Source organism: Gallus gallus, chromosome 6 (assembly GCF_016699485.2).
Source record: "Gallus gallus isolate bGalGal1 chromosome 6, bGalGal1.mat.broiler.GRCg7b, whole genome shotgun sequence".
Taxonomy (NCBI): domain Eukaryota; kingdom Metazoa; phylum Chordata; class Aves; order Galliformes; family Phasianidae; genus Gallus; species Gallus gallus.
In genome coordinates this window covers 1,263,102-1,286,551 of record NC_052537.1, presented here as the reverse complement: position 1 = coordinate 1,286,551, position 23,450 = coordinate 1,263,102, and the positions used below count along the sequence as shown (strand labels likewise).

Here is a 23,450-nt window from a genome sequence, read left to right as displayed (position 1 = left end):
GCACACATGTATCTTTGATAAAAGGAAAGACAGGAAATCTCTTTTACCTGAACATACACTCTAGGCAGAATGTGTCTTTCTGTCAGGACAAGAAAGAAAATCATAGGAATTAAATAAGATAATCCTATTACATAATATTCAGCTTTGTGGAATAAAACCAGAATTGTACAGAAAATGTAAATAAAAGGCACAGAGATGCATTATGCATAATGTTCAAAGTTACCTTTTCATTACTTAAATGCCTTTTCCTTTGTGTGATGGCTGTTCATGTAAAGAGATAAACATGTCATGCTCTGAAACACAGAAAACATGGAGCCTAATCCTGTTACAAAGCTAAGGAAGTATCCACGTAACTGCATGATGTCAGTACTCTTAGCTTTTGTTCTCCTGACACACCACACATTGCTTAAGACGATGTGCTTTCGTATTTTGAGCTTGGCTCCCTTGCCATGCATAAAATATCCTGAGATAGAAGTGAGCTCAAGCATGCTTGCAGACATGCCTCATGCATAGGACATCTCTATTCGTTAGGCAGCAGAACTTTGTCCTGTTACCACAATCTGAATTCTGACATAGGTAGTCTACAGGTGGTCTGTCACCACGGCACTGCTCAAAGTTCCTTGCGTTTATCCTTGATTTACCTGGTGTCAAACTCCACAGCTCTTTCCAATTCCTGAGTGCACATACTCTTCCAAGGATCAAAACAAACCTTAAAGAGATTTTGCAGAAGCCATCTTTTCATTCTGGCTAACTACCTCACTAATGTCTCCAGAATTACACCTGTGAACTGTTGTAGCATATACAGCGGACAGCAGTTGGCCCTTTGGTTGTAAAATGCTTTCCTTGTGTTCTTTTTCAGTTATTGCTTTAAAAGCTCCCATCCCAGGCTCAAAAAGAATTTGAAAGAAGTTATTTTCTCTACACGGAGCTTATGCCACTTTACAACAGCTGATGACACTGAAAAAATTACCCCTTCTTACACAAATGTGTTCTCTTTGAAAACTATTTGTGACTAAACATTTCCTGTACGAGATCTGCTGAAAGGAAGCAGAAACATATGAGAAAATCATTTGTACAAGCAGTAGTTTTACCATTTTGCTATCTATTGCAAGAGTTCTTTTACAAAAGGACAGTGAAAATTGCTCTTCCTTTTTAAGGCATTGGCATTCTTTGTTGCACTTTGAGTGCTCTTCATGACATCATCACATTTTCCTATTCAAACTTTGTCCCTTGACCTCTTTGATAAACTAGAGAACGTTGTTCTTGGTTTTATATTGTTCAGTAGAGAAGTGAAAATAAGATGTTTATATTTTAATTTTAGTATTGATTTTCATTAAGCAATCATGCAGGACCAATCAAGACATCAGTCATGAAGGAAACATCATTTCTAGGTAAGTTATCTATTTTTGAGAGAATCAGTCATTAGAAAAATTTCCAGAAGTACAGCCAGTGAGAACAGTAAATCATTCTTGAGATCATTTTTGTTGCTGTTCATAGAAGTATAATCTTGTCTTTATTTTAACAAAGTGATGACAGTACTTTTTAAAACACAGCAATGCGTATTGTTTTCTAAATGTAGGCATATTCAAAAGTATTCAGAGCTACAGTAACTCCTCCCTCTTTCCTGATGCTTGAAGAACTACAGCCTATATTTTCTAACCCAAACGCAGACTCTCAAGCCCACATGTAAGCACCTACACAGTTTCAGACTAATTTTAGGTAGCCACCAAGCTGAAAATGTTTGGCCAACACATATTATACTTTATTTCTGGAATGACAGTTGTAAAGGCTGTGGGATTATGCCTAACACTACAGCTGTGTTGATGCACGCTCACTACAAATATAAAAGAAAAAAAAAAAACCAACAAGCCAAAAAAGAGTCCTACATCCAAACCCAGCTTCAACAATTATGAAGCTATCAATCCAGTCATGATTTCAGGACAAATTTTTTGCCTCCACCTCATTTGTTCAGTCTCTTCCCCACAGACTCTCTATCTTGTACAACCATCCCAAACCTCTCGTCCCAGCTGCTGTGGGTGGCTAACAGGCTCAGGTAAGACAAAATATTAATATACCAAATTAACCCCCCCACAGAAATGGTGCAACTCGCAGGCTGATGGGGAGGTCCCTTACTTGCTCTCTTATCGACCCAATGCGTGGCAAATATTTAATTACTTATTTTATGCAGCTAGCAACTCAGTGGTTGAAAGAATGGGCCAAACAATGATATTATAAATGTAAAAATGTATTCAGATAGGGCTCCCTGCACAGTAGTGAAAAAGCATTCTCCAAAGCAGTGATGCATCTTAACACAGCATTAGTCATAGCTGTGTGGAGGAACAGGAAAGCCAGATAATGTATAGCTACAAAAAGTAAGTATGACTCACAACTGAAGTGACTCACGGTTGTGACTAACCTGTTTAATAGCTATCTTTTTAAAAGTCAGCCTTTAAATAATTTTTGCATGTTTGTTCTCAATTGCCCTGTATTCCATAATCTTGACACAATTACTAAAGCAGAATCACAGTGTAAATCTAAGCAAACAATTGTATATAAATGTATCTTGAAATTTTAAATAAAGCATAGGGAAATTTAGCATTAGGAAAGTGTTCTTGTCTAGACTCTAACAGAAATAAAAAAATACTTTTTAGTCGTAAGTAAGGCAAATACAGTTGAATGTGAGACTAGAGGGATGAAAGGTTGTGTCATTCTGCTCTTGGGTGCCTGCCACCCCACCTGCAGATCATCTGCAAGTCCCTGCTCATTATCATGTTATAGTTCTGTGCAGTGAATTTCAAGCAGAATAAATGTAGTTGAGTCCTCAATCAGAACCATATGCAGCTGAACTCAGGAACAGCCATGCTTTTAGGGAGAGCTTGAGGGACAGCCATGTCCCTCTTTCATGCAGAAAGCATTTTGTATTTTAAAAAATAGTAAAAATATCTAATCTATAAAAAAGAATAAAGTTTATTGTTCCTTCATTTTTAGCCCACTCTCTTCAACACGGGGTAAACATTCCTCCTCATACACCATTAAAATGAATCACCCCTACTTTGAAAAGTTCAGAAATCCATAGCTACTCTTTGCATCTGGGACACTGAGTAGGCAAATGAATTTATTATTAGTTCATTTTCACCAACAGTCATGTGCTAAAGTCAATCAGTAGGCAGGCAGGAGAAAAGGAATCAAATTAAACCTGTTCCTCCAGTGCATCACCAGACAAAGCTTTCCAATTTCAATTCTTACCACAGACTGTCCTATCAGCCTTTGCAGCAAATGATCCTCCTATCTACCCAGTTCAGCCAACACTAACTTCAGCTCCTCGCCTGAAATCAGCTGAGGAGATATACTGTAACTGTCATTATATGCTGCTGTAATTCACCTGCTATTCTGCTCTATATCTATCACTAAGTGAATATATAGAGGTACCATGTTTCACGATTACACTTAGACCTAAACCTACACATATAATAAATCACCTGTGTAACGTTTTCCAAGAGTCTTTAATCAGGTTTATCTGACATTGCCACTAATGGAAAATAGGATGAACGAGCTTTATTATTTACTGTTCTTGCCTTGACTGTATAAAATCCAGTTGCTTTCCCCAAGTTGTTGCCAAAAGCCTTGATGTGAATGCCTTCTTACAGCCTTAGATGTGGGGAAAATGTGAGAATGAGGACAAAAAGTTTGTGCTATCAAATGGGGGATGAGGCATTAACAAAGGAAACATTGAATTGAATCCACAGTGTAGGATCATTTGGTTGATTCACTGAACACTGGAGTAGGGTAGTCAAGCATCTCTCTGCTCTCAGTGAAGAAATTTCTAGGTCACTGGTCAGAAAAATGTGTAATTGTGTATGCTGATGAACTCCCGAGTTTCCTCAGCTCGTGCATTGCATGTTTTTCAAAAGTGTTGAAATGTTTCATACTCAAAAGTATGAGAAACTGATTGCAGCTAATGAAACAGACATGGTGAGAAATCATATAATGAAAGGTTAAGGAGTTTTATCTTGTGCATCAAAGCTGCATAGGCTCTTCAGATAAATATGCCAATACACTTACCCAAATACCTTTTAACTCACAGCAAATTAAGACTACCGAGAATTTCACAGAACCATACAGTCATAGAATATTCTGAGACAAAATTCATCAAGTGCTCAGTATATTTTTGGAGGTGGTCGTTTCGTTTTTCTGGGAAAAAAAAAAATACATTATGCAGAAAATATATTATGCAACCCTACATTTCATTAATATTTTGTTTGTTGGCAGAAACCCATTCCAATTTTCAAAATCCATTACTAATGTAAGGAATTATGACCATGAAAAGGGTGAGTCACAACACTGCTGCCACTCAACGGGAATAATCATCTACTTATTTCATAATGCCCTCTGATCTGTGTAAAAACAACTTCTTTAATAGGTTATGTTTGAGAAACAGTAATACCATAAGAATGTGTCTCAGACTTAGTCTAGAAAAACAGTGACATTTCCCAATATTGATTAAATGTAGTCTCTACTTTGTCAGCCTTTTTGTTTTTTTCCTGGCCTTTATGCAACATCCCACGATATGCCAGTTGTAAATACATAAACACACATATATAAATGTAATATGTACATAAGTATCTGCTTTACTTAAAGGTCAGCGTTAAGCTGCACTGTTACCTCTTCCCAGCCCTATCAAAGCAAGGTTTGTGTATCTCAAATGTTGTAACACCTGCTACTTCATGACCTCTTGGACATTTGTAGTTGATGCAATAATTCAGACCCACTGGGCAATCTATTTAAATCTTATCTTTAATTTGAAATTCTCAGTTATACTTCCTCAGTGTCTCTCCCTTTTAGCACAGATTCTTAAATGTTTTTACCTGCTTAGTAAATATCCTAAATACTTCTGACATTGGGTACAACTATAACATTATAACAGGAAGAGAGAGCTCTTTATGTCAGTACATGGCTTTCAAATAATACTGAATACAAAAAAAAAACTTCCTCTACTTTAACCTCAACCTCTCCATGCACAACTAATGTTCTACTTTCATGTGATCCAAAATGAACTGTTTGTTACCAGTTGCAATCTGTTTATACAGCAAGAGAAATTACACAACTAGAATAATGTTGGGATATACTCCCATATTAATGAAACAACATACAAATTATTACAGGCATACGAAAGAGTTACTAAGACTTTGCAGCTGAAAATCATAATTTCTAAGGTTCAGAAATTTCTGCAGATTTCAGTCAACTATCTCAGCATGTGTTTGCTTTAACCTGGCTGTATTCTAATTGTTTGCAAAACCTGCAAAAGAAAATCCACAGCAGCTACCCTTAAGATTAATTCTCCTTCTCTCAGCAATGAGTTACATACAAGTTCATCAACGTGGTGCAGTTCCTCCCCTTCAGAGACACAGGTCTGAGATATGCACAGAAGAGCCAAAATATGCAGTAACTGAAACCTCTTGCTTGTATTTCCTGAAAAGCAGCTAACTTGTTAAGTGCAAGATTCTTTGCTCTGGTAGTCTCAGAAGATTAACTTCCAAATTAGCTGTGTGAAACATAAAGGTGTGTTTTGCTATACTCCCTAAAATTACTTTGCTATCTCCTATCTTTCTGTGTTCTCTCCACCTGCTTCATGCCCCTCTTGTAAAGTCTCTGTCTCTAAGTGTCTCAGGATGACAAACCACAGAAGTTTTTAACTTAGGTTGTCTGGCAATTAAAAAAGATTAAGGAAAGAAGCTCAAAACTTCTCATAGGTAAGCAGATCTCCTTGTTCTTCCCAGGAGCAACGAAGATGCAAGAAACAAGTTTGCTTACAGCTTGGGGTCACTGCCATTATAGCATTGATGTAGACAGCACAATCTAAGTCTGGGTGCAGAGCTGCTATCTAAGCCATGAAACATGCTAGGAATCTTAAGAATCACATGGTTTCCATAACTCAAACCATCAGCCAGCCATCTGTGTTTCTATATATGTTTCCACAGTATGCAGTTTACGGAATATAATTTTTGCTGTTGCTGAGATCAACACGATGCATTCTTCTGCAGAAAGAAATAATCCAGTTGTAAGATTAACAACCACACAATTTGAGAACCTGAAAGCCTGTCATTGATCTAAGAAAACATTCTTCTGTTTCAGACAGAGACAAAGGCAACATCTATATAATGTACATTCCCACTAGCATTCATACAAACATAAATTAAAAATATATCACCAGTATCTGAATGAAGTTTCATATTATGTATTTACTTCAAAATGTGGCTTTAACATGGTTTGTGGTAACTGCTGAGTCACGGCCCAAAACACTGATTGAGCACCTGGGGAAAAGACGCAGTCAGCCCTGGGAGCACAGGTGAAGGCAGATCAGCTGCATGACCGGAAGGGGTGGAGCCTGGCTGCACCTCTGTTAGACTCCATTAAAGGGCTGACTGCCTCTGGGGAAGGATTTCTTTCTGGAGATCCCTTCTTGGTAAAGCTTTCCCCTGAGAACCTGGAATATTCTAATACAGGTGAGCAATCTTCTTCCCTTCCTTTATAGCACTTTTCTATCATGCTGGTTTTTCTGTCATCACACCTTTGTGGTAATGCTTTTCCTATCATATTGATTTTTCCAATTGCTACACATGGCTGGTAAATCCCTAGGTTGAATATGTTTGGGTCTTGCTTTCTAGTAGCCCCTCAAGATGAAAACTGAAAAAGACCTGGAGCCACAAACATAAAGAGAGATGAAGTAAGCATTGTTGCTTCCATCAAAGTCAGTCTAACAGAAGTTCCAAGTTTCCAACTGCCAAGCTAGCATTTCAGAGATGAGTACACCCTACAAGAACATTATAACATAACTGCATTTAACCTCCTGGAGAACTACTTTCTGAATGACTTGTCTTAGGCTTACTGTTAGCTCTTTTCAACCAGTAGCTTTTTCCAGCCACTGTGCACCCAAAAAAAGCCTTATGATTGTGAAGTTAAAACCAGGGCAGAAGTATCTCAGGGCAGAGTAATAGGGAAAGTTGACAAAATCTGATTTATCCGTGTGGAGTGGAAGATGCACTGAAATCTGAGGAGTGGGAATTGGTCTCCTATTGATCGAGGAAAAGAGAAGAAATGAAAAGACTGAAACCTGATGATAAATTTTGTGTAAGCACAGAAGGAATTAACTCTGATAACAGAGAAATAATAGGGTAGAAGAAAAAGGATGGATAGGATCCAAAGTAATTTATCTTCCCTATATTTATGGAGACACACAAATTGGGCTGGCTTTTTGTGGGTTTTTTGTTCCGTTTGTTTTGCAAAACCTGCAAACCAAGATGTTTTGGTGAGCCTTCTTGTGAGTAACCTTTTCTTAACAATGCGTTGTAAAGAAATTGTCATGGTTGACATAGTTTCTAGCTGTACCCAGAAATAGACTATAGAATCTCTGAAAATTTGCAAATCTAATTAATCCAAGACAGAGTTTTGGGTTGCTAACTATGCTTCCTTTATTTTGTGTTTCATTTAAAACAAACACACACCCATAGCTGTTATGTTGTTCACCTTTTCCATTGAATTAGTGTTAGGAAATACGTATGACCGTAAGAAACCATCTTGTAATTTCAGGCATGGAATCAAGTCCAATACCTGCTCTTTAATCCTAACAACCCAGATAGTTAGGATGCAATGTTTATGTAAAACATACGCAACCAGTAACTCATGCAAACATGAAAACATAATCTGCATTTCTCCATTATGTATTCATTAAACTGCGTTATTGCATGCACAAATGATCAGTTGATTGAATAAATATGTGTGTAATGCCTATTTGCAACTAATGCAAATTTTATGGGAAATGAGTATTTTGCTATTTTGCCTATTTTGATCATCTGGTAGCTTACTGTTGTTCTGGTTTTTAGAACAGACTTCAGAGTGCAATTAATAACATAACGTCTGTGAGTTCCGAACAATTAGAAATAATTACAGAACTGACTGATAAGAGCTTGGATTAAAATTAGAACTACCATAAAATTATAAATAAAAATTTGTTTGTACTCATTCTCCATTCTGGATTTGAAAAAAAAAGCCAGACTGGTTAAAAAAAAAAAAGCATTTAATAACAGAATTGTATGAAAGATTTTTCATATACAGCTACCTTAGATGTAAAATTTATACTTTGATTTATATCAGCTACTGCCAGATTAATATTTGTATTCTTTCTCTCCTGCTGCCAGCTCTAATTTGCCATTGTTGAGGATGTAGACTTTCACACTAAGATAGGAGCAGAAATTCTAGCATGTTCAGTGTTTGTCCAACATTCATATCTGCAATGATAGGGGCTAAACAGATGAGACAGATAAGCAGATGGCACTTCAGGTTCTGAAATGAATAGAATTGATATTGCCTGAGTTCTGATTTATTTGAAAGCTAATATGTTTGTATCAGAGCAGCATGAAGTAACTATTTTCCATATGTGCAATACTCCTGTAAAGCTAAGATACAAATATTCCAATACTACTTTGAATGGATTGATTTTTTTCATTAAAAAACGTTTGATTTTTGCCAAATGCTAAGGAATGAAAGCAGAGTGTGCCCAACTAATTTAACACAGTGATTAAGAGTAAATCTTGTATGGCTAGCTGAAGATAAATATACCTGTTTAGAACTCTATCGGTTAGCCATTAGTGACAAAAGGACAAGAAGCAAAGAGTGCCAGCTCAAATACCTACTTGGATACAAACAAAACATTCCCCCTTGCAGATTTTTTTTTTTTAAGGACAAAAGTAGCCTTATTTAATGAATTACCAAAAAAAAAAAAAAAAAGGCAAGAAAAGAGATGCTTACCCTCCCCTTCCCTTTTCAGCGTCTCAATCTCCTCCTACCATTCCTGCGTTCATGCATGAATGATCAGGAATCACAACTCAACCTGACCTCCTGGAGAGTGAATGTGAAGCTTCAGCTGTTCATCTCCAAAAAGTCTCCAAAACAAACAAAGAAAAACAATTCTCACCTGTTAAATTCTTCAGTTTGTATATAATTCAACAAAAGGGAGGACTAGGACTCTGAATGCACCTCTTGAATTCAGTGTTTCAAGTTTCAGCTCAAGTTGCCCATGTGAATCCCATTCCCCAAAATGAAACATTATAAAAATATTACAATAAAAATGGGAAATATAAATTAGTTAGGAGTTTAGGGAATATGAACTTTCACTAAAAGCAATCTGCGTTAAATGGCACTTTTTAGTACGTAGGTAATTCTTTTTACAAGGCAGAGAAAACCTGGACAGAAACACTGCCAAGGCAACATTTGGCTGGAGACAACCTGAAATTTGTCAAAATAATCTATCAGGATGTCTCATTTGAGACAATGTCAGCCAACAAGACAAAAATAGTTCAGGAGCTCAGGTGTATTCTTGGTTCTGAATCCATCCTCACATATGACCAGGTTCAATGTATGTGCTCCTCTCCTGAGCAGAGGGATGCCATGCTCAGAGCTTCTATCCTAATCTTACTGTACAGTGAAGGACGTAGATCCTCTTCTGGAGGATGAGACAATAAGGTGCCAAGCTTTTTCCATTAAATACTTTGTCAGACAACATGAAAAGCCCTGTGCTATTCAACAGAGGAACTATAAGGGAGCAAATACCCCCAGCAAGCTACCAAACAGGGATTTACACATTATTTTGCAGATAAATTCTGGGTTGGAATTTTTTTTTTTTTCTGAGCTGAATAAGGGTCTTTCATTAAGACTACTATGTCACAGACAGAAGTAATAAGTCCAGATTACCAATGCAATTACATTGCCTTCAATGACAAGAGTGCCGCAAAAAAAAAGCACATATATAGATGCATCCAGTTTCACATCTAATATCCAACATTAAAGGCATCAGAGATTTAAAACCAGGACCAGCGCTCGGATGTTTTGGTAGCACTGACTTTAATTTCCTAACCACTTGCAGTAGTTCTCAGGACTGATATACTAACAAATACCATTACTTGTAAAATGATGATTTTAGCATTCATCTGGCATTCAGTTGCATCAAGCATGCACATCAAACATCATGTGCATAGTGCACATGAAACTGTTTTAAGGTCAAATCCAGCATAGATTCAGGAATGAAATAGGTCATAAAGCTAGAACCGACATGACAGAAATTTAGTTTTGAGTGACGCAAATTAGAAGTGTTATTTAATTGATTGTTTCCAGTGAATTAAATAAAGACATTCTTTCTGCCTAGTGTACTGTAGGCATTTTCACTTAATATTTCACATCAGATGGATGAATCACATGTCTCAGTCTTTCCTCATGGAATACCTTGACTCATTTTCCCAGCACCAATTATAAACTTTAGTATAACGCTCTCGTGTGCAACAAGTACAGATAAAAACGATTTGGCACTTAACAGGTATAAATACTTACACAGAAATATTTAGTTTAAAAGGTAAAATAGAAGTAACATGCTCTGAGGCCACCTTATGTTAAGCAAGCTGTGCTCAACACACAAGCTTAGTGGGACCTAAGTGACACAATCTGTCAATGTGTCCTGGGGGCCAACTGACGCTGCATTCAGGTACCAACAGGTAAATGGGTCTTTGCATGCAACAGTTGCATCCCATGTAAATAGCCACTGCTGTGCCTCTTAGCTCCAACATGCCCAACATAATCCAGACTACCAGAAGCTGCAGCACAGACTTGTTTTGCCTGTCTAGACATTATCTAGAAAACAGATTCTGCTAATTTGTAGCCAGAACACTGTCTGAGCATCATAAAATACCTTTGTAAGTCCCAGTGATGGGCGCCACTAATTTTACTGAAATACAGATTTCACATTAGATTTTGGATCTGTTGTTTTGACAGAACAACTAATGTTTGGGCAGATGATTTTCATCACTCATGCGTTATTATCTTCTAGGATTTATCTGCTAGGATATTCTATATATTCTATGCCAAAATACATAAAGCCTCTATGCAAATTAATGATATATTACTCCCAACAGTATCTTTATGTACTATAAACAGCCAAAGAGTTCCTAAATTATTTGATATGATATGCTTCAGAAGCAGAATTTGCTCACATTTCTTTAGGTGAAATGCAGTTAGAAATCATTCCCAACTCAAAGAGAGTACATTTTGTTATCATGAAGCAACATAAATTTTTCTTTTGGTCTTCACTTTCACATTTTAAACTAACCTCAGAGAGCTGAATCACCTTATTTTACCTTCAGCTCAAGCCTCACAAATAAACACGCTGCAAAACCTATGGAAGTAAAGCAGATGACAAAAAGCAAAAAGTAACCAAAAGCTGAAGAAGAGGAAGATAAATTGATTAAGTGCTGGAGCAAATTGTCCAGGGATGTTATTCAGCCTCCATCTCTGGTGCTTCAAAATCAGGTTAGACAAATGCCTGTATGGAATGTTTTAAGTGAAGTTTACCTTGCCTTCAGGCAGGAGTATGGATTGCACAACCTCCTGAGGTTTATTTCTGATCTCTGAGTCTATAAATATAGCATTAATCACTGTCTGTCTATGAAGTAGCCTTCATGGCCCTTTTAAATCTCAGGATGGTGCTCAAGAACTGCTGCTACTATAGCAACATCACAGAGCTACTTCACCTTCCTCTACAGGGCAAAACAATGATAATCAGCAATAATTCTGAGACTTGTTATAGCGTGCTATTTTTTCCTTCAGTTGGCTGTATCTTCCCAGGTAAGACAGTGTTTTAAGGGATTTCAAGCAACACACACTCTAGCTGGCTAGCAAGCCTTTATAAATTATCTAGTGAGAAGCAAAAAGCAATGCATTTCCTCATTGCACTGAGGATTTGTGAGTCTGAGTGCTGCTTCAAGGGAATGAGGACTCAGGGAAGGCTTGCTGCACCTGTACATTCCTGGCACTGCCCCAAGACCATCTGCACAAAAATCTGTGGGAAGGAGAGCTTTATCCATTCAATGTATTAAAGATGTTCGCTGTTCTGCTTGGCTTTGGTGTACTCATACAAGTATTTATTCTTCTAAAATGCCTTTCACCATTCTATACAGCTATTACAAACTAAAATAATGCTTTTAATTTTAAAGATTCCTTAGCTGCTACCTTCCTTAGTAGGAGTTAAGAGTTGGTGATAGCAGAATGAAAGATTGCATCCATTTTTTATCATCTACTCTCTATCCAAGATCTCCAGGTCAGAAACAACTTTTCAATTTTTTTGGCATCCACAGCAAACCTGTTTCAGGAACACACAGTTCTATGCTAGAAATCCAGATATAGAGGCAGCGTCTATGGAACAGGCAGACAGAAACTGATACTGTAATCCTATGAACATTTTGGAAAATAATGGAAAAGATTTTAACTAAAATAATTGTATGTTAACCTGAAACTTTGTCCAATCTATACCTAAAGTACAGATTGAAACATAATAGGAAAACCACAGAAGAAAGCATTTTCAGAGTTTAGTTTTCTCTCTTTCAAAATATACTGTAAAGCAAATTATAGATGATACAACAGAAAAGTAGTCTGCTATATTAAAAGAAGTAAATGGAGCAATTCAGACATAAGAAAACTAGATTATAATTGCATTTTATTCTCTTGGCTTTAAAGTGAGCCCCTGGCTGAGATGTTACAAACAGTCTTAACAGTGAAGATAACTTTTATCTGAAGAAATGTGTACAATGAAAAATACAGTTTTGAAAACAATGACATTCAAACAGATGCTAATATAAAACAAGTCTTTTAATGAAATGAAATAAAATGTCTAAAAGCAGGATGACCAATGAAGAACGAAATATAAGGGCCTAAGAAACAAAGATCTCAAGAGATCACCAATGCCATTTTGGTACATCCAAGCTTGGAAAGCTCATCAGCAACAAGACAATGTTTTTCTATCTAACTTTATTTAAATAAACATCTGTAGAAACACTGTGCTGCTGATCTGTGGAGATAAACCATATAGGGAGGATAGCAGGGTCATCTCTATGATACATCAACACTCTTAATTAGTGGTAAAAATATTCCAGATTTTCTGTACAGGGACTTATGCTGAATTACAAATGCTATTCTGTTGTCCCACTGCTCAGATGGCAAGGTTTATGCCAACCTTAACAACAAAACAAAACTAACATTTCAACTCCCAGAGTACCACAAATGTCTAGGACTATGTTCAAAATTACACGGATGGTTGTTATACAAATTTTCAAGTCATAACATAATGCCTTTCCTTACAAACAGACAATCCAAAGCATCTGAACTGCAGCAATACAGTCTTTTATTGGCTTTGCCTCTTTTTTTCCCCCTCCTATTTCTTTCTCAACAACAAAAAACCACCAAGTACTGGCATCTTGAGATCTTTGCATTTGTTCTGGGGTCATTAATCTATACAGCTGACCTAGTATAATCACCTTTAACTTGTATTTCAATCACACTTGATTATAGTCTTTTAAGTTCTCCTGAACTGAGAAGTTGTTAGTAGAATTATTTATAACAGAGACCATAAATGTACTTTCTGCTCCAGAAATGTTGTCTTCCATGTTATTTCTGGAAATCAACATTTTCTAACTTTGACCCTTACACCTTTGCATTCTGGGCTGCAATAGATTTCATTTTTATGTGAACACAGACATGCTGGTGAACTCATGAATATATATAAACCAATTGTAGATGATTTTTTTTTTTTTTTTTTGTAAACAGTTCGTTTTCCATGTGCTTCTTGTGCATAAGTACTCCCTGCAGATAGAACTTCCTCAGGCAGGTCCTACTGCCTCCATGGAAAACACTTGCTCATCCCATCACTACCAAGCCTTTTGTTTTTTCCATTAGCTACCTGCACAGACTGCTCTATTTATGTGATGAATACGCTCGAGTAAGATGCTGAGATGTTCAAAAAGGCAGTATCAAAGGATCACAACATAACAATGGAAAACATATCCCAAGGCAAATTATGTACTACTCGGTTTTAGCACTTCTGTTTCTCAGTGTTATCCAAGCATGCTGTTTTTCTAGAAGAAAAAAAAAAAGGTTTTTTCTAGAAAAAAACCTTTACCAAAACCAGAGCTGATATATTATCCAAGTAATATATGTATGAATACATGTCTTTGCTTTTTGACATTTTACATCATAAAGAACACCAAATCCAGGAAGCCTAAGACAAATATAGAAAAAAAAACCTATCCTTATACTCCATGTCACAGTAGGAAAGGGAAGCTGTAACAGGAGTCCAAAGCCCTCCAACAGCCAAAATGAGAGCTTCAGTTGAATTTTGAATCATCTGGTTGTTGAGTAACAGAAAAGTCATCTCTTCAAAGGGAATTAAAATTCTATGTGAAGATCCTTCTTTGAATTAAAGAGTGAGAAAGAGCAACCAGCTCAGATGCCTGTGCTAACTAGGCAGCTGGATGTGAGGAGTAGTCTAGCAGTATTCTAGATGATGGAAAAGACATAAGACACCAAATGTGATTTCAAATGTTTATCCTAAAAAAAGTAATTAAAGAAAAATGCCAGTCATCTCATAGAAACTGATTTATATGAGTGCTGTTATAAGAACAGCACAGCTAAAAATACTGACTTCCAGTAGGAATATCTCAGGTGGGCAAGCAATAAAGAAGCAAATAGCCATTTTGCCAATTTAAAATTGAATTGGGAGAGATTTCTGCTGATACAATAAATCATGTTAACGTAATTAACTATCTCCAAAAGAAACTTTCTCATCATTTCAATTGTGGTTAAGTGCTGCTTTCAAATTTTAGGTTTTGAACTAGACTAAACCATGTTGCTAGTATATGATTTTTGGCTTTTCACTCAACTGATATGAAAATACTTGTAGTTTGACACAAAAAGTCATTCTATGCAAGACAGTAAAAGAACTAAAAGTTTGTGTTATTGAATGTTTTTCTGCTTATTTCTGCTGGTTATTTCTAGCACATTTTTCCTGAAAATATGCAACTACATCTTCTGTGGTCACTGCTACAACTGTAATATAGCACTGTAGATACAGCCAAGTCCATTTTCAATTAGTTACTTCAGCTACAGGCACCTCACGCTACAGCAGAGTGAGTACAGAGCTGAGCATGGGTTCCATTGTCTCAATATCTAACCAGTTCCTAATTTGATTTTTATAATCTACATGGAGCTCTAAACTAAAGCAGTGTTCAGCTAATCTGAGTTAATGTACCCAAACCTGCTCTTTTACAAACACTATAAAGCGATTTCAGTTACCAGACTGCAGAAGACAAGTAGACAAAGAATCCTTTAGAGGAAAAACCCCAAAGCAAATCAAACCACTGATGTACTCCTCAACCACATAATAAAATAAACGCTGCGCTGCTTTTAAAGCATATTTAAAAATGAAGGGGTTTTGTTTTGTTTTGCATGAAACAGAGAAAACACATTAAAAAAAAAAAGGAAAAAAAAGAATGAGATGGACAGATGAGGTTATTTCACAGACAGAGAATGATTTGGGATGTTGATGTAATGCTTATAACATTCTCATATTTTCTCAATGACCACTTCATAATATTTCCATTAACCTGCCTCACACCTTTCAGCTCCATTGCAGGGAGACTAAACAAGCTGTCACAGATTAAATTGCGGGAGAAGGATGCCTTCTCCCATCCAGGAAATCAGACACAGACTGTCTGTACACTTGCTGCATGTCTGGAACGTGCACCCTCGTCTGGCAGCACCGCAGCCTTGGCAGCTGCCAGGAGTAAATTTACCCCTTACCTGGCAGCCCAAAGACATGTGTCAACATCATTGTAAAATGACACTGTATTTTCTCTGAGGTTTTGTGGTACCTGAGACTGTGGGCTTTTTGTGGATATTATCCAGGAGTCCTCCCACACTGTACTCTCACCATCTGTTTTCCCGGCACAATCATGTTACACTTTTACAAGTGTCATCAACTCTTGTAGGATCTTCCTTGGTGCTCAGATAGCACCAAGCTGAGAGCTTAAAATATTCTCAAAAAACAACATTCTCCAGTTTACCATTTTAATTCTCTACGGCTTACTCAATGCTCTGCTACCATCATTCAACACAGTCCCTAATCTTCTGAATAAATCTTCTGAAACAAAAAAAGAAAATCAAGAAACCATGGTGCAAAGCATTTCCAGAAGGTGGTATGGACTATGAAGAGATGCTGTTATTTGAGCAAGTGAAGGGAAAAAACAAAAGCAAAACAAAACAAAAAACAAGAACAAAACAAAACCTCTCAATTTTCTGCTCCACAGAATTAAGAAAATCAAACCAAAATATACAGAATTTAAATCAGACCTGGAGAGAGAAAGGCAGCTCCCTCATTCCCTGAAAACCTCAATTTTCTTCCCTTAAGATGGTAAATCTTCCCTTTAAGATGGTAGAAGAGCCATTGATTTGATGATGAGGGAAAGCAGGGGGAAAAATGCAATAATTCTAGAGGAAATATATTTTCTGTGAGAGAACAGCTGCAGCGTGTAGCTTTAATGAGATACCGTATCTGTGTCACGACATTGTATTTCTCATCTGCCAGTGATAAAGGATGAAAGCTGACAACTGCAAGAGCTCAGCTAAACCTTTTCCTTGGATTTTCTGTTTCAGTATGATGCATAGTTTTTGCAACAGCAAAAACCACAGCCTTAATTTCAGTCATGATAAAGTCTTTCCCGTTAACAGTTTTGCTTAGTCTCTAGGGCAAGCCAGCCAGAAATGTAAGCAGCAGAGTCTTCTCAGAGGTTTCTCTGAAAGGCAGCCGGCTATTTTCCTGCTGAAACTAAAGCCCAGTAAGACCACATCACACAGGTTTTTTTGCTACGCAGGTACTTTCTACCTTGACAGTGCTACCACATTTGTTCATTGTGCACACATTAAAAGCGTAAAAGATCGTTATCAGCCTTCTTGATGTTACATATTTCAAAGTCATCACACAACTCAAACAAATTAGGTATCAAAATTGATTTTAAAACAACATTTCAGCAGTGTGATTGGAAGCTTGCCGGCATGTAATCAGCTGTCTTTTCCTTTTAAAATGCGAAGCCTTCCACCTGCAGGCTATTAGATTTAGTGCTTTGCAGAGAGAGTCAAAGGAACTGATAAATAGAAAATACCAGCTCTTCTTGCCAGCCAACAGAAACATTGGAGGTGGCACCCAAAGCGAGCCAACATGAAGTAGCTCAGCATGAATTTTCCATCAACTCAGGAATATGCTATTTGTCTGGAAAACTACTGAATCTCAAATCTAGAAAGAAAAATGCTGCTGCTGACATATCCATTTCAGCATATTACAATGAAACCATAACAGGAATTCAGAGAGTTTGCTTTTATGAAGATTACGGTGTGAAATAGTAGAGAGAGTAATGATTAAAAGAAAAAGAAAGAGGTTTCTCCTTATAAATAACCCTAAACTCACTGTGTCTCTGTGTTATTTGGGAAAACATGGCAGTGTATACACTGCAAAAATGACAAAGCTTTGGAAATTCCTGAATGAAAATGGTTGGGAAGGGCAGATGGCATAGGAAAGCCATTTTCGTTTTAAAAAAAAGAGGGGGGAAAAATCAGCATCAGAGAAAATAATAAACATTCACTGAAAAAATAACAACTTCAACTGCTGAATTGTAGATTGACCAAGATGCATTACCTGCACATTCAAGCACATCTCTGGGTGAGCCCGATGTAACATCTGCCTGTTACACTGCACAAGATACCAGCTGTAACACACAGTTAGCAACCTTCCATTCAGTTGGTGCATGGCCTTAGCAACAACAACAAATAAAAGGATTAAAGCAGTGTTAGGGTGTTTGGCGCAGTTCCATACAGACGTTCAATGCAGTTACCTTTAAAACGGTAAGAACAAAATGTCCAGTCTATAGGTTGTTACAAAGTTAAAACTGCCTCAGTTTGTAAGGGGACTTTACAAAGCTGAGAGCATGCTCCCACAGTTTCCCCATCCGTGCAGTGCAACTGCTTGTGGGCGCTGGGACAAGTAGAGCCTCAGGCTCTAAAACACTGCTGGGGCTAAACCATACCCTAGCTGCAGTCGTGTTGCGATGTAAGGTAATGTTTCTGAAGCACCAAGGCTGCGTTCCCAAGCTCTGCTGGCTCTGAAGCCAACTGCTGCGGCGATAACCCCAGCAGGAGCCTGAATGTACCATCCACCTTGCAGTGTCCTCCTCAGCCACATACAGATTGCATGAGATTTGTCTGTCTTTGGGCTACAAGAAAACAACTCATGTCACTCAGGAAGCCTGCAGCCCATGAAATTAGAAAAATGAAACATCCTGTGTTTCCATACCTTCCCTCAAACAGTAGCAAGCACTGCATCAAAAACTAGGGAAAACATTTTATTCTGCTTCCTCTCCCCACTAGCAGAGGTTTCCTTTAAGAGCCTCCTGCAGGTCAGGATCCGGCTTTTCATTCTCAGTAGAAATGTGGCTGAAGAAAAGAATGGTAGCAGAAACATTTTCCACTGTGACAGAATCCAAGCAGTGGACAATATTGCCCTTTAAAACTGAAATAAAATCTTTTTACCTGCTGTCAGTAGCATCATACAGCAAAAGGGATCTCTGTGTTTATTACTCCATCACTCCAGGTCTGTGCTGATGTAACTTCATGTAGTAAAAAAACTAACTAGACTAACAAATGGTAACTCACATATTAAACAGTATCCAGCTACACAGTTACTAATGAATTTATGACCTTGTCTGAACACAAGAAAAAATTCACAGCCACCCAGGACATCAGCTGTTAGCTGTAATACTTGCAAAATGCTTATCCTCTAGCAAAGAGCTGGCTAGGAAGTTTTTCATTCCACACTCAGTCAAGTGTCACCAAAACATCCTACGTTATCAGCAAAGGAACGCTCTGCAGAGAGATATGGGTCTTATGAAAAGCTTTTTTCAAGAAACCTTTTTTTGTTAAGAACTCGTGCAAAACTCAGCAATGACCCACAATTATCTGAAAGTAAAAAGGTCTGTGCAGAAGCACAGGGTGCTGAACAGTCTCATGAATAAGTCAAGCTCCTGAAGAACTAATAAGTATGAGGCAATGAAACTAAGTTTCTGTCTTGAGGAGGAAGAATGAAAGATATTAGAGGAAGAAAAAGTATCTTGTTAAAATCCAAAGCAGAAAAACAGAAGAGGAGCTCAAGAGAAAGGGCAGAAGGAGATGGGAAGAAGGCACCATTCACTGAGGACAGCTTCCTGTTAGACCTGCTGGTTGTGCTGAAGGATGCTGACTACAAGCATCAAGATGTCTGATCTGGATAAGAATTTATTTATTTATTGACAAACCATGCAAGGGGAACAATCTTAGTTAGACTCCTTTGCACATGAAGGAACAGGGATAGGGCACGGAGGAAGTTTACTATTATTACTGATGCCTCAAAGGAAAAAAAAAATCTACTAAGAAAGCTTTGAGAACTTTTTCAGCTGTTTTCTTCGGACATCACACATTCCTGAGCAGTGAACACAGATCAGAGCTTTCTGAGGGCACCTGGAAGCCCAGAAAAGCCCAGTCCGAAGGAGCCAAGGAGTACTGGAAGCCCAGGTGAGTTGCAGACATCCTAAAGAAACCAGAACTAGAAGCTCTGCCACACCCAAGGACCTGGCATAGGGCAAGGATCCAACGTGGGTGATATGCACAGTGGTACTGAGGGCATTTAAGGTGTACACTACAGCTCAAGCTCTTTTCTGTTACTCTCAGTTGTGGCATTTGCACAGAAGTTTTACAGCAGAGTACGCACACTGCACACCACACATACTGAAATGGGTCCCTTTTCCTCAAACTTAAAGAGGGTAGATCTAGGTCTGCTTTAAGGAAGAAATCTTTTTCCATATATCCTTTCAAAAGTGAGGATGATGAGGCACTGGCGCAGGTTGCCCAGAGATGTGTAGGATATCCTGTCCTTGGAGACTTTCAAGGCCAGGCTGGACAGGGCCCTGAGCAACCTGATGGAGCTGTGCATGTCCCTGGTAATTGCAGGGGAGCTAAAGTAGATGATTTCTAAAGGTCCCTTCCAACTCTGAGGATTCTGTAATTCCTTACACTGGGAGTTTGAACTAATTTTCTCAGGTAAAAGCGTATGGCATGTATCAAGAGGATAATGGGACATTTACTTAGTAACAAAAGTTCTCTCAACCGTCTCTGCAGTCTGAAAACACTGCCTTCAAGTCATCTGAGTTGTAAAAGAAAAGGGATGCCTCATTAATAGAGTCTCCATAGCATCCCCATTAGTCATTTCAGAACACTGGCTTCGTTCTCTTTGTTACCTTCAAAAATATTTCATCACAGATGTTCAGAGGATTATGTAACAAAAATCAATAACAAATCATATTTTTTGTTAGCATTCAAAATTATTTCAGTACTTCATAAAAGGCCAATAACTTAATTTAACTCGTCCAGTGAAGTTAATCATAATTGAGTTTTCAGCTTAGAGAAAAATCAAAGCTAAACAGACAACATTTCAACCACACACACTGGGGAAGCCAGAATGCTGAAATATTAGTACAAATCAATAATTATTTATGGAATAAAGGGAAAATCAGAAGCTTTGCATAGAGCTAGTGGTTTATAAGTATCTTCCAATCTGAGGTTCAGAACGCTTCATTAAACTTGACAGTTAATTAGTGGGCCTAATGATTCCCTCTTTGGCAATCTGAAATGAACAGGAACAGTTTTTTCTGGCCACATTCATCCTCTCAGGAAATGTTTTGCTGTATAATACAGCATATATTACAGTATATATTACAGTATATCCAGCATTCCCGCTCTCCAGTGCTAGAAGAGGTTTTTCAGGTTTTTGCACCACTATTCTCATTACTACATTAGTCCAAAATAATTAAATAGAATTAAACAGCTAGATGGCCTATGGTATCAGAGAAAGCTTCAAGGAATATTGGGGACATTCTTTCTCCGTCTGTTGAATTTCTGGTCTCAATAATAAAGCAAGATCAAATCCAGAGCTGCATCATGGACCAGTATTTGTGGAAAATAACATTACCACTGTTTTTATGATGACTCATATCCTCTGATTTTCAAGCCCTCTTGACAGCCATGCTGAGCCACAAACAGCGTTAATGTCACACTAGAAGAAAAACGCAAATCCTAAGTGCCATTTCTGAGAAAAGCATTCATAAAATTCATAATCTGCTATTTTCCAGGCTCAGCTCTTGTCAAAGGTAGATCTGCAAGACAGTAACAAAGTCAATGGGCAATACAGACCTTCAGTACTCCTCAAATAAACATCACAAGATATAAAACATATTTTGCCACAGAAATAAAAAATGAAGTCCTAAAATATTCCGTACTGACGCTGTCACTGAATGAAAACATCTTTGCATACCAGCTTTCCCATGCAGATTGAGTCATGAAAAATAGAATACGTTGAAACTAGGATAGAAGAAGCTAAGATAAATCCAATTAGTTGCAGAGTTCTGTTCTTTAACCTTGTTTCAGCAGCAAATAAAATCATCACTGAGACACTTTCTTTTACACCCTTCCTGCATGAAGAAAGATTTACTCATTAACTGCCTCTCAAGCTAAGGAACTGCTCCAAAAGCAGAGCCCAGTACCATGTTGCATTAGCACAGCTGCTTAAACTGACAGGGAATTAGGCATTCTTCATGCCTTTGCACTGCCTATTATAATGCCAGAATACCACTGTCCCCCTGAACCCACAAGCTGGCCCACATATCTATTGCACATGCAAAAACAGTTGGCTACTTAAATATTTTGCATATGTTGCTATAGCACACAACAACAACGTGCTTTATAAAGCACTGACAAATTTTACGGCAATTAGAAAGCCCAATTAGGGGAGAAATCTGAAAATGCATGCAGATTTGGTTTGATGCAGTAATAGTTGAACAGAGAAAGATCTAGAAGAAAAGAAAAAAAAAGTCTTTAAAGTATTAGAAATTACAGACAAACTAACCCTGTAATTAAAAGTTCATGTAACATATGTTTGAAATTTGTTCTTCTCAACAAGGGCTTAGACTTGGGAACATGTTTCTTGACTCTGTTCTCCAATGTCTTTCCTCTCAGTGGAATAACTGGCTTATAGCTTCTCTGGAGAATTCTTATCCCAGAAGAAGAATTATCAAGAGCTAATAGCAAATGCAACTTTGGCTTAGCAAGTTGTATGCCATCATAAAACATTTCTGAATAAAAATACAATCACATTCAATTCCCAGTCAAGATTCATCAAATAGCTGGATCCAGAGATGCAGTCCTGTTGTTCCAGAGAAGCAAGAAAGGATGTCAGCTTTGAGACACTGCTATTTAACATGACAGACAGATTGTGAAAGTTGAAAGTAAGGCAAGCCCAATCTCAGATATAGGATGAAATCTGCATTTTATAGCTTGATGCCATCCGTTGTGCAAATTGATCTGTTTTATCTTTTGACATACACTACTCAAAGCTCTTAGTTTAAATCAACTACATTTTCATAAGAAATCAATAGGGAGACAGTTTCTGTAATTCTAGTTCCTCAGCTCCACCCCCACAGCTGAGATGACTCACAATCCTCAAAGTCCTTTCAGCTTTCAGAGTTATTAGTACTTGCCCGTTCAATTTACTGTAGTATTAGTTATACTGAGATGCAAACACCTGCCTACAGCTGCATGAAAAATAAGATACTTGACATCAAGTAAGGTAAAACCTTGCATAAATTCTGCAAGAAAAAAAAACATCTGGTTTCTACTGTTTTCTATGCTCCCAGAAGAAAGGGTGAAATGTCAGCAAATTTTAATGACTGCTCTTAAGGGGAAATGAGAGAAATTTGAAGAATTATACTTGCAGATTAAAATATGGTAATCTAAAATTTCTGGAGAGCTCTACTGTCAAAGCCCCAAAGCTGGAGTGAGGGCACCCAGTGTGCTACAGTTCACAATGACTACCAACAGCACCTCCCAAGGATTTTGTACATCAGTTGTTAGTGGATTATATTTTACTAGAGACTGGATAAAAACTAATCACTCTCACTTGGAAAATACTCAATTTTTCCTTCTCCCCTCCACTTCCAGTGAAAGTTAAAAACATTAAACACAATAATTTATGCCTACATCCTCATCAAAAGCACTTGAAATACTCCCTGCTGCATACTCTGTATCACTATACAGAAGCCAAGGATGCACGCTCAAAGGACAGATAGTTCAGAATTGAGATGACTCTGGAAACTGGATCACATTAAGCTACAATCATTCACGATGATCCTTCTGCATATCTTCTAGTGAAGACACCCATCCGCATAGTCCGGATCTTTCGTTAAGTACCTACAGACAATGCTTAAAATGATGGGACTTGTCTCCCTTTGTCCAGCCCGATTGTACAGACAGAAAGGACTAGTAGAAACAAAATTAGTGTTTTTTTGTTTGTTTGTTTGTTTGTTTTTTAAAGGTAAGCAGTGAAGTAGCAGCAACAACAATGGAAACAGGTCATTCTAATTGGGTGTGGGGAAAAATGCACTAGTGGTAGCATACCATGTTACCCTCGTGTAAGTGTGTAACAAGCACATGATGGGGAAGTAACA

General features: G+C 37.7%; 1 protein-coding gene across 8 annotated transcripts in view; it reads right to left on the bottom strand.

The window, feature by feature from the left end:
- The window catches only part of FAM13C (family with sequence similarity 13 member C), an 87,388-nt gene that overhangs the window by 53,785 nt on the left and 10,153 nt on the right, over positions 1 to 23,450 (bottom strand). For 3 of the 8 annotated variants that reach the window (XM_040702574.2, XM_040702578.2, XM_040702583.2), the window contains exon 1: positions 48 to 22,632. The exons of the other annotated variants lie outside the window; for them this stretch is intronic. In XM_040702574.2, the coding sequence (XP_040558508.1) occupies positions 48 to 104 (57 nt within the window). In that variant the 5' untranslated portion in view covers positions 105 to 22,632. Of the gene's footprint in view, positions 1 to 47; positions 22,633 to 23,450 lie in introns of those variants that run through there. 8 annotated transcript variants of the gene reach the window in all.